The sequence below is a fragment of the Lynx canadensis genome, chromosome C1, assembly GCF_007474595.2.
Source record: "Lynx canadensis isolate LIC74 chromosome C1, mLynCan4.pri.v2, whole genome shotgun sequence".
Lineage (NCBI taxonomy): Eukaryota > Metazoa > Chordata > Mammalia > Carnivora > Felidae > Lynx > Lynx canadensis.
In genome coordinates this window covers 178,262,870-178,277,527 of record NC_044310.1, presented here as the reverse complement: position 1 = coordinate 178,277,527, position 14,658 = coordinate 178,262,870, and the positions used below count along the sequence as shown (strand labels likewise).

The 14,658-nt window shown below is 44.9% G+C and overlaps 1 protein-coding gene and 1 long non-coding RNA gene across 2 annotated transcripts; one reads left to right on the top strand and one right to left on the bottom strand.

Moving 5' to 3' along the window:
• Window positions 1-811: 811 nt before the first annotated feature.
• Window positions 812-14,342, top strand: CAVIN2 (caveolae associated protein 2). The gene is made up of 2 exons (XM_030324999.2): window positions 812-1,610; window positions 11,673-14,342. Exons 1-2 carry the CDS (start codon window positions 1,128-1,130, stop codon window positions 12,465-12,467), a joined length of 1,278 nt encoding a protein of 425 aa, XP_030180859.1. The 5' UTR covers window positions 812-1,127; the 3' UTR covers window positions 12,468-14,342.
• LOC115520543 lies at window positions 6,622-8,846 on the bottom strand. The gene is made up of 3 exons (XR_003970810.1): window positions 8,440-8,846; window positions 8,102-8,222; window positions 6,622-7,920 (listed from the first exon to the last, which is right to left on the bottom strand). It is a non-coding gene; the product is annotated as an uncharacterized LOC115520543 (long non-coding RNA).
• Window positions 14,343-14,658: the final 316 nt, after the last annotated feature.

The window sequence follows — 14,658 nt, the reverse complement described above, 5'->3', positions numbered from 1 at the left end:
CTTTGGCTTGTTTGTTTGTTTTTCCTTTTGCAATTTTACTTCTCCAAAGAAACTCTGTGTTTTAAAAACTAGTCATTCAAGGGGCACCTGGGTGGCTCAGTCGGTTAGGCGTCCGACTTCGGCTCAGGTCACGATCTCACAGTCTGTGAGTTCGAGCCCCGCGTCGGGCTCTGGGCTGATGGCTCAGAGCCTGGAGCCTGCTTCCGATTCTGTGTCTCCCTCTCTCTCTGCTTCTCCCCCATTCATGCTCTGTCTCTGTCTCAAAAATAAATAAAAACGTTAAAAAATTAAAAAAAAACTAGTCATTCAAAAATTCACCTTCTACTACATGATAACCATCCGTAACAGCATGACATATTTTAATATTCCTTAAGTTCAGGCACTTGCAACTTATTTTGCACCCCCAACCGCAAGAGTCATAAGAATTGGGCTACTTTCCTTGCCCTTATCAGGGTTACTTCCATCCACCTGAAAATTAAAAATTAACAGTGCAAGCTTGTCTGCAAGTACCTTTTAAACTTGGCCCCTCCCCGTTGGACACCATTCCTTCTGCAGCCCACCAGTCCTTCTAGGGCAAGTGCAAACAATACTTTCCGTTACAATAACTTGTATGCAGGAACACACACGCGCGCGCGCACACACACACACACACACGCACACGAAGCAGTGTTTCATCTGTAGCAAAGCAGCCAGAGAAAAGTTTACTGGCTCTAGCCAATTGGAGGCTGTGGAGCTGAGCCAAATTAGCATGTTTTTCTCCGCCTCTAGATGAAGTCATGATTGAAACATGGCCTTGAACTTCTTTCATAAAGGGATAGAAGAGGAGGAAAGAAAAGCTAAACCTGCAGGAAAGTGCCCCGTGCCGAGGAGAACGCGGTTAGGAAGTGTGCGCCTGCTTCTGAACCCTGAGTGGTTCTCAGTTCTGTAACCTTCGCCTCCCACTGGGTGGAGTAGGGCTTTTAAGAGCAGCTGGAATGCAGTTCCCCTGATCAGTGTAGCCAGTTGTTGCCTGTCTGAACCTCTGCCAGTCCTGGAGAGCGGTGCTCTGAGCTCAAGCCAGCAGGCCTCTTTCTGCCCGCTCGCTGCCGTCCTTCTTGCCGGAGAAGAACGTTCCCACCTGTCAAGCCATGGGGGAGGACGCCGCCCAAGCTGAGAAGTTTCAGCACCCGGGGTCTGCCGTGTGGCAGGAGAAGCCAGCCAGCCCCAGCCTCGCGCCCTCTTCCACGCCGAGCCCCAGCCTGAACCTGGGGAGCACGGAGGAGGCCATCCGGGACAACTCGCAGGTGAACGCCGTCACGGTGCTCACGCTCCTGGACAAGCTGGTGAACATGCTGGATGCCGTGCAGGAGAACCAGCACAATATGGAGCAGCGGCAGATCAGCCTAGAGGGCTCCGTGAAGGGCATCCAGAACGACCTCACCAAGCTCTCCAAATACCAGGCCTCCACCAGCAACACGGTGAGCAAGCTGCTGGAGAAGTCCCGCAAGGTCAGCGCCCACACTCGCGCGGTCAAGGAGCGCATGGACAGGCAGAGCGCGCAGGTGAAGCGGCTGGAGAACAACCATGCCCAGCTCCTCAGGCGCAACCATTTCAAAGTGCTCATCTTCCAGGTCAGTGCCCCCCTCCTCCTCCTCCCGCCCAGCTGGGATTCCTCAGCCTTCGTGGTCTCAGTCAGCCTGGCTCTCACAGCCACTCCTACATCTGTCCTGCCTGTCAGGGATCCCACACACACCAGGCGTTGTCCCCATCCGCCTTCAGCAGGAGTGTGACCTCCGCACCCGGGGGTGGGAATTTCTCAGGTCACGGCAGCCTAAACCCAAGGCAGTTGCCCCAGAGGTTAGTACGCCAGGGTCATTTGTTAGGGAGCACCTGGACGCACTCCGTACAGGTTGGGACGGTGAGCAGGTGCGTGCACCCGAGTCAAATTCATGCGTCTCCTTGCATTATGAACTTGGGGCTCTGACTGCAGCTGTTAGCTGGACAGGGCATATTAGTTCAGTGCCTGTTGATTAACTCTTTGTGGAAATGAGATAATCATCTGATTTTTTTTTTTTAATCAAGAAGTCAAATTCATGACTGCTTCTCTCTTTGTCTAAAGGCTGCCAATGTTTGAGAAGCTAACCAAGTATTGAAGACTGATTGCATTAGAATTGAACTAGTCTCTCCCTTTAAGATTCTTGTCACCAAAGCAATCTTTGTTATTTTCTGGCAAATAATGCAGTAAAAATACAGAGCATAACTCTTTACAGATACACGAGGTATGCTTCTTATTGCTCAGAGAAGCCACAACTGTAAAATAAAAGCAGTGTTATCAGTTTTAGTTGCAAACGCTAGTCTCGAATATTTTCTCTTTCCGATGGTTGCCTTAGAATAGAAAGGCCACTTAATTTTTTTTTAATGCATCAATGATGCAGTTAATGTAGCAAGAGGGTATCTGGGGACAGGGAGGTTGCGTGGGGCTGTTGTTCCGCCAAGTGGTGGGCATTTGTGAATCCAAGGGTAGCCCTGCCCCAGGCTGGAAGTCCTTCCGCCCAATGGAACGCAGCCAACGCAGAGCCCAGGAAGCAATTGCCATGCCTGCCCCAGGGCTGTCTCCTTGTGACCATGTGAATAGGAGAGGATTTCAAAGCCATGGAGGGGAGAGGCTATAACCAACTGTTTGATTGTGAAAGGCACACAAGAAGAGCCTTCATCTCCCAAGGGAGATTTAGAAATTGGAATTTAAGCCGACGGAGCCTTCTTTTTTCTAAATGAATCTGCTCCGCCAAGTTAGAACCTAAGCCTCTTTCCCTCCTTAAAAGGAAAGACTCATCTGGCTGTTTTTTTGTCCTCCCCAAATTGCACTTGATGTAAAGCTTCAGGCAGCTGATGTCCTCCTATACCTTGCAGGCTTTTGCAGCCCAGACATTTTTTAGCCTTTAATGCAAATGGAATAGCTTTTCATGCACCAGATGAACTGAAAAGAGATACGGTGACTGCGCCTTTCTTAAGCCATATAAGATCCTTTACTTTATTAGCCTAAAAGATATTAGAAATCTCAGCTCTCAAGGCATTTCTAAATTAAATACTGATCTCCAAACAAAACCAAACATGTGCAGACATGTTTAAATCTGAGTCATCAAAGGAAATTTTCCTCCCTCCAGTATGAATCAGGGAGATTATCTCTTGTCCTCTATCCTTAGTTAAGGGAGGAAGAAGTACCTAGTAGAGGAAGATCATAATTTGTCGGGATCGGTTTATGTTTCATTTTGCCGCGGATGTTCTGTAGTTGTTGGAGGCAGGGACGGAAGAGATAGGTGAGTAAAAATTCAAGAGAATTGTAAATCTGACATTTAAAAAAAAACAACAGGTGGGGAACCTAAAGACTCAGGCTGCTGTTGAGCCATACCCCGGTCTCCTCTTTTGTCACATTGGATTGACAGGTGTGAAATTGCAGCCAGAAGCGGTCGGAATTCTCCATAGAGTGAGCAAAAGGTGAAACAGGGGTGCGCAAGACCAAGGTGGAAGCTAAGAGAATCCAAAGCAACATATTCAGGCTCCATTCTGCGCCTCTTAACAAGCCGCCCCCAAGGACCTTTTTTTTTTTTTTTTTTTTTTTTTTTTTTTTAAAGAGCAGGTTAGGAAGCAAGGACCTAAAGGCAAGGAACTGGAGCTTTCTTAAGCCATGTAAGATCCTTTCGTAGCCTGAAGGATATTAGAAATCTCAACTCTCAAGACATCGTAAGGTGGTTATTTTGCAAAAACAAATGTGGGTGCAGTCTCTTCGTGGAGAGTTGTTCTTTCTCTTAAAGTAGGGGCTCGCAGGGTAGGGGTCATGCCAGTGGGTGGAATACTAACTTGTGCTGGAGAGTGCTCCAGTCGAGGGGTTGAGAAGATCTATTTTGTCACATAGACACTGGTTCAAATGCGAGTTTCACCGCTTGCCAACTATGTGATCTCGTGCACATTTTGCAGCTTCTCCAAGCTTCTGTTTTCTCATCTGTACACTGAGGATATGAATAGGAGCAAAACATTTGTGAGCTCTTTTAGTAAGCCCTGCATGCTCTAAGTATCCTTCTGTGCATTCTCTCATTTGCCCTCAACGTACAGACGAGGAGGCTGCAATTCGAAGGTATCTATATCTTGTTTGAAGTTATTTAGTAACGTCAAGCAGTGAGGCGGGGGATTTGAACTCACGTATAATTGATTCCATGCTCTTAAACATGGATGCTTTTCCCTTTGTATCTCTCACAGGGTGAGGAATAAATGCAATAACCTCTTTAAAATGGTTAGTGAGTTACATGGTGTAAGAACTCAAGGAATGGAAGCTATTCCTGGGTGGATCTGACATGCATTCACACAGTGAAGGTTATACTTTAGCTTATTTAGAAACATGGCTGCTGAGTGAAAACTGACCCCACCCTACTCGAGCTCTGACAACAGCCAGGCCTATGCTTTTTAGATGGGGCTCATTAAAAGCTACATACCCGCTCACGCGCACACACACTCTCTTCCATTCCCTGCCATGCGTCGTATGGCAACTACCATGTCGAAATCAATATTATATCCCCGATACACCATGAGAGCAAAGGACTCTGCCCAAAGGGCCTACCCAAAATAGCCCCTTCTAGTGGCAGGCTTTACTGTGTGGCTGAGGGCGGGTAGGTGAGAGAGTTAGAAGGCAGAGGATACACGAGTTGCCACTCCATAGGTCATTTGTTGTTTTCAATCCCCTTGAATCCTATGCCAGACTTTCCTCTTCTAAATTCATTGGTTTTCTAATTCAAGACAAAAAAATGGATGTGAAAATTTTATGTTTTTAATGTGTATTTATTTTTTAGAGACAGCGAGAGTGCAAATAGGGAAGGGGCACAGAGAGAGAGAGGGGGACAGAGGATCTGAAGCAGGCTCTCTGCTGACAGCAGAGACCCCAAATGCGGGGCTCGAACCCACGAACCGTGAGATCGTGACCTGAGCCGAAGTCAGACGCTGAACCAACTGAGCCACCCGGGCGCCCCATGTGAAAAATTTTAAGACGAGAAAGTGAGGAAAGCAAATCTGTCACCTGGGCAGATGTAGCACTGTCATGTTTAGAAGATGAGGTTTCCAGCTTGTAAGGTCCTGTCGTGTCTTCCAGAATCTGCAGGTGCTTTTTGGTTGTTGGTTGCTCGGTTGGTTTGTCTACTAGACGCTTCAACGTTCGCATTTTTTTTTTAATTCCAACTTTTGTCCTTAATTTGTCCTATTTAAAATGTGTTATTCATGTATTTCAATGCGTGCTGAACTTACAAGCTCGTTGTGGCTTTAAAGCCCCCTCCTGCCTTTAGCAGTTACTTCAAATTATAGCCACTGGCACCTAAAACTCGAGAATAGTCACCTTCCTTTGAGTGATGAAGCAAATTGTAAAATCCTTGTTAAACTTAGCAGCTTTTCTTTTTATATATAGTTTTTAGGATAGCCTAAGATCAATGTTTGAACTCAAAATACTGTGACAGGATCCAGTGCAAATGAAATAAGACTGAAAGGGGTTGGTGATCAAAAAGCAAATGCTAAAAACTAACAAGACTCATGCTTTGCCCGTAAGCATGGCTATCTTTAACTAAACCTAGAGTTTACGCAGAAAATCAGTGCATTTACCATTAAAAGGAAATTTTCTCTGTTGATTCATGAGCCTAGCATTTCACAGCTAACTGGCCCTGAGGGTGTGGCACCCACTTATGCCTTAAGGTTCTAGTAATGATTATCCCGAAAAAGCGGTGTGGGAATGGCTTCAAATCCAGGGAACAAAATGAGACTCCTCCTGGACAGCTTACACTTTCGTCCACATAAAATTGTGAAATTGGGTGAAAAGAGTAGAGGTTGGGTATTTGCTGTGGATACATTCGTAGAGAAGCAGGCCCATAAATGTGTTCAAATATTCATCATTTGGCTTCCTTCAATGAGATCAGAATTTTAGAACAGTGCTAAAAGTATAACATCTTCAGACTATTTTCAAGTTGATTTTTTTTTAAAAGACTGTACTTTCTCTATCCAAAACCACTGCTCTGAAAACTGTTAAATTATTACAGACGTTGAAGAAATGGCAATATAGGAAATCAAAGACACCTCAATATGACAACTCGCCATGTTTATGTCCCATTGATTAATGTTCCCATAATGGGATATTGGTTTTGATGCGCTCCTCATCCCGTGCCCTTTTAGTTTCTAAGACCAAATACTTGCTCTCATTGTTATTATTTACACTTATTGAATGTCAGCGCAGCCTCAGGCCTGTTAAGTGAATAACTGATTATCGTTTCTTCAAAAGAATCATTGCTTTGTCTCATTTGTTAAAAAACTGGACTGTTTGTCAGATGCAGTCCTTCCAGGTAAATGTGGCCCCTTCCCCTGTTTTGCACATCTGTGTCTGTGGAATTGAGCGAAAAGCATTGTCCGGTGCAGCTCAGGTCCTGTGGTTTGAATCCTTGTACGAAACAAAGCATGTTTGGTGTTAGTACTTTAGGAGATCGCGTCTACAATTTTTTTAGTTATTGTTCCTGGGGTTTACATTAATGTCACAAAATCAAATATCTTGGAGCTGGAAAGTACCTTAATAACCATTTAGCTTAACTTCATTTTATATCAAAGAAACAGACGCCCAGAGAAAGTGACTAGCAAGGTTTCATTTTATTAATAATAGAAATTATGGAGTTGAACTGTAAAATGAGTAAAAACAAACACTGTATTCCCACTATGGCAAAGTTCATGCTTACTGGGTTTTCTGCGTCAGCTTTTAAATAATTCAGAATGATTTGTTTTGTTTTGGTTTTTGTTTTGTGTTTTTTTGCTTTTTTTTTCTTTTTTTGTGGGTAGCAAAGAATACCTAACCGGTGTGATCTTAAAAAAGAATTGAACCCTTGATAACACTGAAAAATAATGAAACTTTTAAATCCTCCACAATGTGAAAGACTGCTCAGGGATTATAACTAATGCATTTTATTCTTATGACTTGCTGATTCTACCGACAGCTGCCTTAGGGGTGCAGTTCTAATCAATGGCTTTATCCACTTGGCAATCTATACCTCAGAAACACAAATTGGAGAAAACCATCAATGTGTAAAAGAGACCTATAAATCAGAATGTCAGGTGGGCGTAGTTCCATTTTAATAACTAGTATTTAGAGATTATTGGATAAGGCATCCCGTGGACACAAATTTATGGTCCTCATATCCCTCCAGGATGCCACCACATCCCTCTGGGTCTATGACAGGCTTCGCTCTTTTCGTCTAACAACAGGGATGATAAGTCTGTGACCCAAGAACACACTGCTGGCTTCTCTCCCCTTAGTCAAGCTTTTACGGTCGGCTTCCTTTTCTAATGCGAGTCATAGAATCTCCTTTAAAGAGTATGCATCTATATATGTGCAAAGATTTGCTTCCGCGAACTCCAACACAAGAAGTGCTCAGCGTGTTGACAGGCTTCTCTGTGTTGGTATCTACATGCGCGACTGGGACAGCCAGTTCACGAGAATCAATAGAAATAGCAAACAAGCTGAAGTGTAAGGAAAAATGCCACTTCTGGAGAGTTCTTTCCTTCCTTTTCTCTTTAGTGCTGCAAGCACATCATTCATATAGGTTTGAAGTGTGCCGTTTAATTCTCCCTTCCTTTGAAAAACTCCTAAGGGTTCTTGTGAAAGGTCAGAACCCAGAGCAGCTGTGTCAGTGGCAGCCGAGTACCTTTTGGAAAATAAATCTGTAGAGCAAACTGTCAGCTGCTTCTGGGGGGCCTCTGCCGGGTAGAAGGGCCCCAGAAGTCAGCGCCAGCCCACGAGGGATTCTTGGTGCCCTGTTAGGGAGTCACAGGCCCTAAGCAGATCTATGAGTCACTAGCCCAGGTAAGCGGTGATAGAATGGAGGACGTGGAGTTGATCCTCCCCCTTGAAAGAGCTGTCAAGATTGGAATCTGTAAGAGAAAGCAGATCAGAACCATTATGACAGGAGGCTGAAGCGGGCGGAAGTGTCCCTTTCCGCGTAGACAGGTGAAGTCTCAAGTGTTTCCATGAGACCTGTGTGAGAGGACTGAGCAGGGCACGTGCACAGGTCAGATTGGGTGCCTGTGGACCGTGTTGGTATAGAGGACGTACCGCCATGACATGCCAGTTGAATATCCGCCAGCAAAGCGCTTACGTTGTAGCCCGACACGACCCGTACGTTCAGTTGAAACAAAAATAGAGATTTTTGAGGGGTGTCAGTATTTTGTTGCTTCTAAAAAAAAAAAAAAAAACAGAGAGGAAAGGTAAGGCCTCCGTGTGCTTGGACATCCACCATTCCTGTGTGACAGGAAGGGGCTTGCCCTCAGACTGGATGCCATGAGCAGCCACAAAATAGACGCTATCCAGTAGACAGAACACAACGAACTGCTCGAGCAATTAAAATGACAGCAGAAGCATAAAGCAGTTAGCCAAAAAAAGAGATATCTCACCCGTTCCCACTTTTGTAAAGACACAGCCAGCTTGTCTGGATTGTGTCTGTTCCCACTGGGTTTATTTTCATAGCCGGCGTTGAGAGCCCTCGTGTAAACGTCCCAGGCGTTGGATAGAAGAGTTCGGTGGTTTCCCACCGTCCCTCAGCTGCCCTCACGCGTGTGGCATCTACCACACAAGGCCGCTGCCTCCCCTGACAGCGCGCTCTCCTCAAACCTGTCCTTGACGGACATGTGCCGAGAGAGAGGGACAGGAGTCTCCCGCTCAACAGTAGCTGTGCTTTTGTAATAACAGAATTTACATTTAAGAAAAAAAAAAACGCAGGATTGCTGAATTCTTTTGGAAGCACGGTCAATATGTCTACCTTTTTGTTAAGGTTGAAGAAAGGGACGTTAGCAGGGTATTCCTCTGATTACCCGGAGAGATTAAGGCATACGAGTTGTACCTCTTCTCTGGGAACCAAGGCTTATTTTTGTAGTTTCCCCTGAATTTCTGCTTCCTTCACTGAGGACTTAACTTTTCACTGAGTTCTTAGTGTCTTCCTTTCCTGCAGGCGGCTCCTGTCAAACCCTCCCAAGCCTTTTGTCAAACCCCAGGAGTAATTTTGCTTCTGGACCAAGCATCAGGGCCTTAGCTGTTGCTGTAGTCGGCCTCCCTGTCAGTAATGCTCATCCACTGAGAATAACCTCCTTCCTTAGAAACGGAAACCGCAGCGTCCCTTAGGCCTCGGTTCTCATTTCCCAGTGGCAGCGGCAGTCACCGAACTTCCTTAGAAGAGCGAAACCCGTTCTTTTGTAGTCCTCAGGCCTACCCAGCGGAGGGGCAATTTCTATTCCGGCCACTCTCTCAAGGCTTTCTTAGAAAGCCACCTTATCCACCATGTGTTCATTCAATAAATAGCTGTTGAGCTGCCAGGAACTATTGTGACGGGGGCACAACAGTGAACAAGAGACCCAAATTACCACCCTCATGGGGAGTACATGGGGAGTGCCAGCAAGATAGAGGCAAGTTGAGACTTGAAACATGGGAAAGTTGCTCTCTGGAAAAGTCGAGGTCATAAATGACTCGTGGGAATGCCATGTTTCTTTCCGATTTTTTTTACTTGGTCCGTCGTACTATGTTCCTGACCATCTTTATGACATTAAAAATGGGTGGTTGTGGAGAGGGCTTTGGGAAACAGAATCCGTGATTTCTTTACTCTAACAAAGGTTCTATATAACCAGATTTTCTATTTACCTCTATCCAAGATTTTATCCTTTGTTTCTAACCAATTTATGGAATGGACTGTGGTATGAGTGTATGTGCAAAAGAGGGAGACACGGGGCTGTATTTTTTCCAGAATAGCGTAACTATTCCGTTCAGTGGTTAATAAGGAGAGGGACTTCTAGGTTTCTCTGTATCAAAACTTTGTTCATTTAGTTTCTGTAGGCAAAAAGTTAAAAAATATGCAGGTACACTCTTAGAATATGTGTTTGACCCTAACCCCAATGTCATTGACTTTTCGATCAATTAAAAGAAGGGAAATTCTTACTGTTGACATGAACCTCACCTGAAATCTAGATCCCAGATAGACTTGTAAATGCACAAAATCCAGTTATGTTTCAAACTGGGAATTTACTGGGCAGTCCACTGTATAATCTGGTAAGGTTGAAGCTAAGGAGGAAGTGGGGCTCTGAAGCCTGGCCCACCTTGGCATTCCTACAGAATCCCGAGTGTCCCTGGGAGTGCGGTTTGAAAGTTGCTAATCGAGGTCAAGTCCTCTTGTTCATATTTGGGAGAAACTGAGACCCAAGGAGATCAAATAATTTGCTGAAAGCCACACAGGCACTCACAGTACAGTAAAGACTGAGACTCAGGCTTCTGTTACACGTTCTTTCCACTGTGCTGGTTCTTTCGATGAAAATGTGAAGACACCTTGCTGGCCAGCTCTCATTTTCCAATATTCAAAGAAAAATTTTAAAAAAGAAAGGGATTCCTTGGGCCCCTGGGTGGCTCAGTCAGTTAAGTGTCCAACTTTGGCTCAGGTCACGATCTCACAGCTCATGAGTTCGAGCCCTGCGTGGGGCTCTGTTCTGACAGCTCAGAGTCTGGAGCCGGCTTCGGATTCTGTGTCTCCCTCTGTCTCTGCCCCTCCCCTGCTCACATTCTCTCTCTCTTTCTCTCTCTCAAAAATAAATACACAGTAAAAAAAATTAAAAATTAAAATTAAAAAGAAAGGGATTCCTGTGCTGTGTGACCCAAGCCACCTGAAAGCAAATCCACCCGCTTAGAAGAAGTGGAACACCATTGCCCTTGAACTCTGGAGGCAAGTTCTCAGACTCTGCTCCCTGAGACACAGAGAGGGTCAGACCTTTGCCTCTGTGTCCACAAATTGAGGGAAGAGGTATGCTGGGAATAGTGCAGGGAAAGGGACAGATTCCTGAGCTTCAGTCCTCACTCTTAGCTCTAGGTGGGGGATCTAAGTATTCTTGTCCAAGGAAGCCCTGTTTAACAAGAGAGCCTTGATAAGCTGCTTCAGAGACCTCCCTCGCTCCTCTAAGAATGGCCATGGTATGCGTCCTGTCCTTATTAATGCCCACATAGGATATCCTGAACCGCAGGGCTTCATGGGTGGGCCCCCAGTGAGGCTGGCCCTGTCTTCTCTTACTCTAAAATCATGTCATCAGAAAAATTAGTGTGCACTTCTGAATAGATACCAAGGTTGACCACACTTTTCCTTCTGATTCCTAGCGGGGGAGGAAACCTGATCAAGGCTTTACATGGTGTCTGACTCTTGAGGACTTCCCAGTTCTCTCCCTTGCCCCCATCTTTTATCTTCTAACTCCACCTCCAGTGGGATTTTGGCAGGAGCAGAGCCACCTGACCTTGAAGGAAGATGGGAGACAGAGGCCTCTTGGGTTCACAGTAACTTACTTTAGCTCCTTTATCTAGGCAACTTCCTGGTCTGTCAGAGCCACAACCCACTTCCTCCCCTGCCCGTCACTGATAGAGCCCTTGTCATCTGCCCTCATAATATTCCCAATAAACATCCCCTGCCCTTATCCAGCCTCGGGGGAATGACTTGACCAGTTTAGAATTCACTCTTCATATTCTAGAAAACTGAAGCCACAAACGTGTGGTTTCTGTCATCCCCATGTGCCAGAAAGATACACACTGCAAATGACAGCAGCTCAGGACCGTTTGTAACATCTGTTATTAACATGAAATCTATCTACATTGTCCATCTTTTCAGGAAGAAAATGAGATCCCTGCCAGTGTGTTTGTGAAAGAGCCAGTTTCCAGCCCAGCGGAAGAGAAGGAGGAGCTTGCTGATGAAAACAAGTCCCTGGAGGAAACCTTGCACACAGTGGACCTCTCATCAGATGATGAATTGCCCCACGATGAGGAGACCCTGGAAGACAGTGCAGAGGAAAAGATGGAAGAAAGCAGGGCAGAGAAAATAAAAAGATCCAGCCTCCGGAAAGTAGATAGCCTCAAGAAAGCGTTTTCTCGCCAGAACATCGAGAAAAAAATGAACAAGCTGGGGACAAAGATCGTGTCTGTAGAGAGGAGAGAGAAGATTAAGAAATCTCTCACTTCCAATCACCAGAAAATATCCTCAGGGAAAAGCTCCCCCTTCAAGGTTTCTCCCCTCACTTTTGGTCGGAAGAAAGTCCGAGAGGGAGAAGGCCCTGCAGAAAACGAGACCAAGTCAGAAGACACGCCTAGCAGCGAGCAGATGCCAGATGACCACGAGGAGAGCTCGTTTGCAGAGGGTCTTTCTGAAGCATCCCTCACCGGTGCCCTGGTGGAAGGCAAGAGCAAGGAGGAGGATGCAGAGAGGGAGGCCTCCAGAGGGAGTAACTCGGGCAGGGATAGCAACATCGACTTGACAATTGTGGAAGATGAAGAGGAGGAGTCGGTGGCCCTGGAACAAGCGCAGAAGGTTCGCTACGAGGGAGGCTACCTGCTGACCTCTGAGGATGCAGAGCAGTCGGATGCAAGCCCGGGCCAGCCTGCCGTGCTCCAGGTGGACCAGACCGCCTAAACGCGCAGCCTGCCGGGCCCAGCCTGTGCTTCCGTTCCGGCGGGTAACCAGAGTCTGGAAACAAAGCCCTGCACGTGTCCGCACTACCCACTCACTACCGTGTTGTTGTCCAAGCAGCCCTCACCCACTCCACAGGAGCAGCGCACAGATGGACCAAGATCTACTGTGAAGGCGACCTGTCAGGAGCGTCGCTTCCAACTTGTTCTTCGGTTCTGTTTTTGTAGAATTTCTCCAAGATTGCATGGAAGAAGAGAAGGGGCAGCTGCAAAACGCTGACCAATTTGGCTTAGTTAGAAAAACCAGAGGCTACTTGAGATACTAGTCATGAGATGGGATTCATTTCTTGTCATTCCATAGGCTTGCCGAATAGTGTACCAGCGCTATATTGAATTTCCACTGAACTCTGTGAAGCTAATTATTGTATTTCAAGTGTGTGATATATAATATACATATGTAGGGGCGCCAGGGTGGCGCAGTCGGTTAAGCGTCCGACTTCAGCCAGGTCACGATCTCGCGGTCCGTGAGTTCGAGCCCCGCGTCAGGCTGTGGGCTGATGGCTCAGAGCCTGGAGCCTGTTTCCGGTTCTGTGTCTCCCTCTCTCTCTGCCCCTCCCCCGTTCATGCTCTGTCTCTCTCTGTCCCCCAAAAAATAAATAAACGTTGAAAAAAAACTTTTTTTTTTTAAATAATATACATATGTATTTAAGCTAAGGACATACCTACTTTATATTATAAGAAAAAACACATGCTTTTTAAAAAAGGTAGAAGAGACAGTCTGGTCGCTTATTCACTTAATAGAAACCAATGTTTTAACTTCAAATGAAGAAAACACTGAAAGACTGTAATATTCAGCTAATCAGGTAAGATCTAGGAAAGTCAGGACTATCAGAAAAAGACAACTAAGAGGGAGAAGTTGGAAAATAAGAGAAACGGGAAAGAAGGAATGCCAAAGAGAATGAAGGCCTAGAAAAGCCATGTGCTTAGAAGTAAAATATTTACTGTATTAACTCAAGTATTCTTTTCTTTAAATAACAATTCTAAAGAGTTTCGTATATCCTTGAACAACATGTTATATCTTCACAATATTTTTATCTTCTAATATTTTCAAATAATATAAAAATATAGTTTACTGTGTTAAAGCTGCATTTTGCTTAATAAATAAAAGACATTACAGATCTTTCACCAAGGAGCTTTAAAAGGATGCCGTGTCTTTAACACCGGAACCAACGTAAATCTCTGAAATTAATATGTACTGGCTTTTGTAGGAAGTTCGATCAGACGACTCTTTCATGCTTTCCAAATTTAAAATGACCTTTACACTCCAAATGATGTAATGTAGGTGTGTAAGATGTTAAAAGCAACAGGTTTGAGAAGGGAAGGATTGTTTTTCCTTTTGTAGATGATGGTAATTTCATTCTAGGTCATATTTTATTTATATATTAATTTCACAGAGTATTAATAGGATTCTTCCAAAAGCATGCTAGTGTTTATGTATATGTGCACCCTTATTCGGCCAGGATAATTTTTACTCCGGTCTAACGTTATACTAAAACACTGCTTTCTCTATTTTTGATTACAGAATGCTAATGTTTTGAGAACACAACTAAATTATAGTGTAGAGGCAATCGTGCCGGGGAGCAAATTCCCTACCTTTAGTGTGTACCACTCACTATAAGTAACCTGACAAATATAAGTAACCCAAGACGGTATTAACAAACAATGCTTTGTTTCCTAAAAGGAAAAACAGGCTCAAGGTATTGATAGCCTAACCTATACAGCTGTGTCCCTACTTGCCGTAATGTACCTCAAACATTAGATTGTTGAACTAACGATGGCTGTGTTAAAGAAGACTAAATAAACCAAAGCATGAAAAGTGTGTAACGATGTCAGTTTTTTCGGCAGAGCAATTTTAGAACAAGCAGAAAGAATTGATTTGTAGATTCTCCTCCAAACGTAGCTGTGATGTCGATTGTCTCGGTCTTGATGTCCCCTATTAACTCTGCTTTCTTTTCCCCCTGATCTCATTTAGAAATCCAGGTCTCGTTCTTCAAGTTTAACTTTCTTGACATCACCTTGCCAGCTCTGGAGAGCATCTGAATTTATTGCAGCAGCTTGATAAATTTGATAGTTCCATCTGCATTTTTATTGTTTGGTACCAGATCTTATAATACCTTAAGTAGCCCTGCAAACAT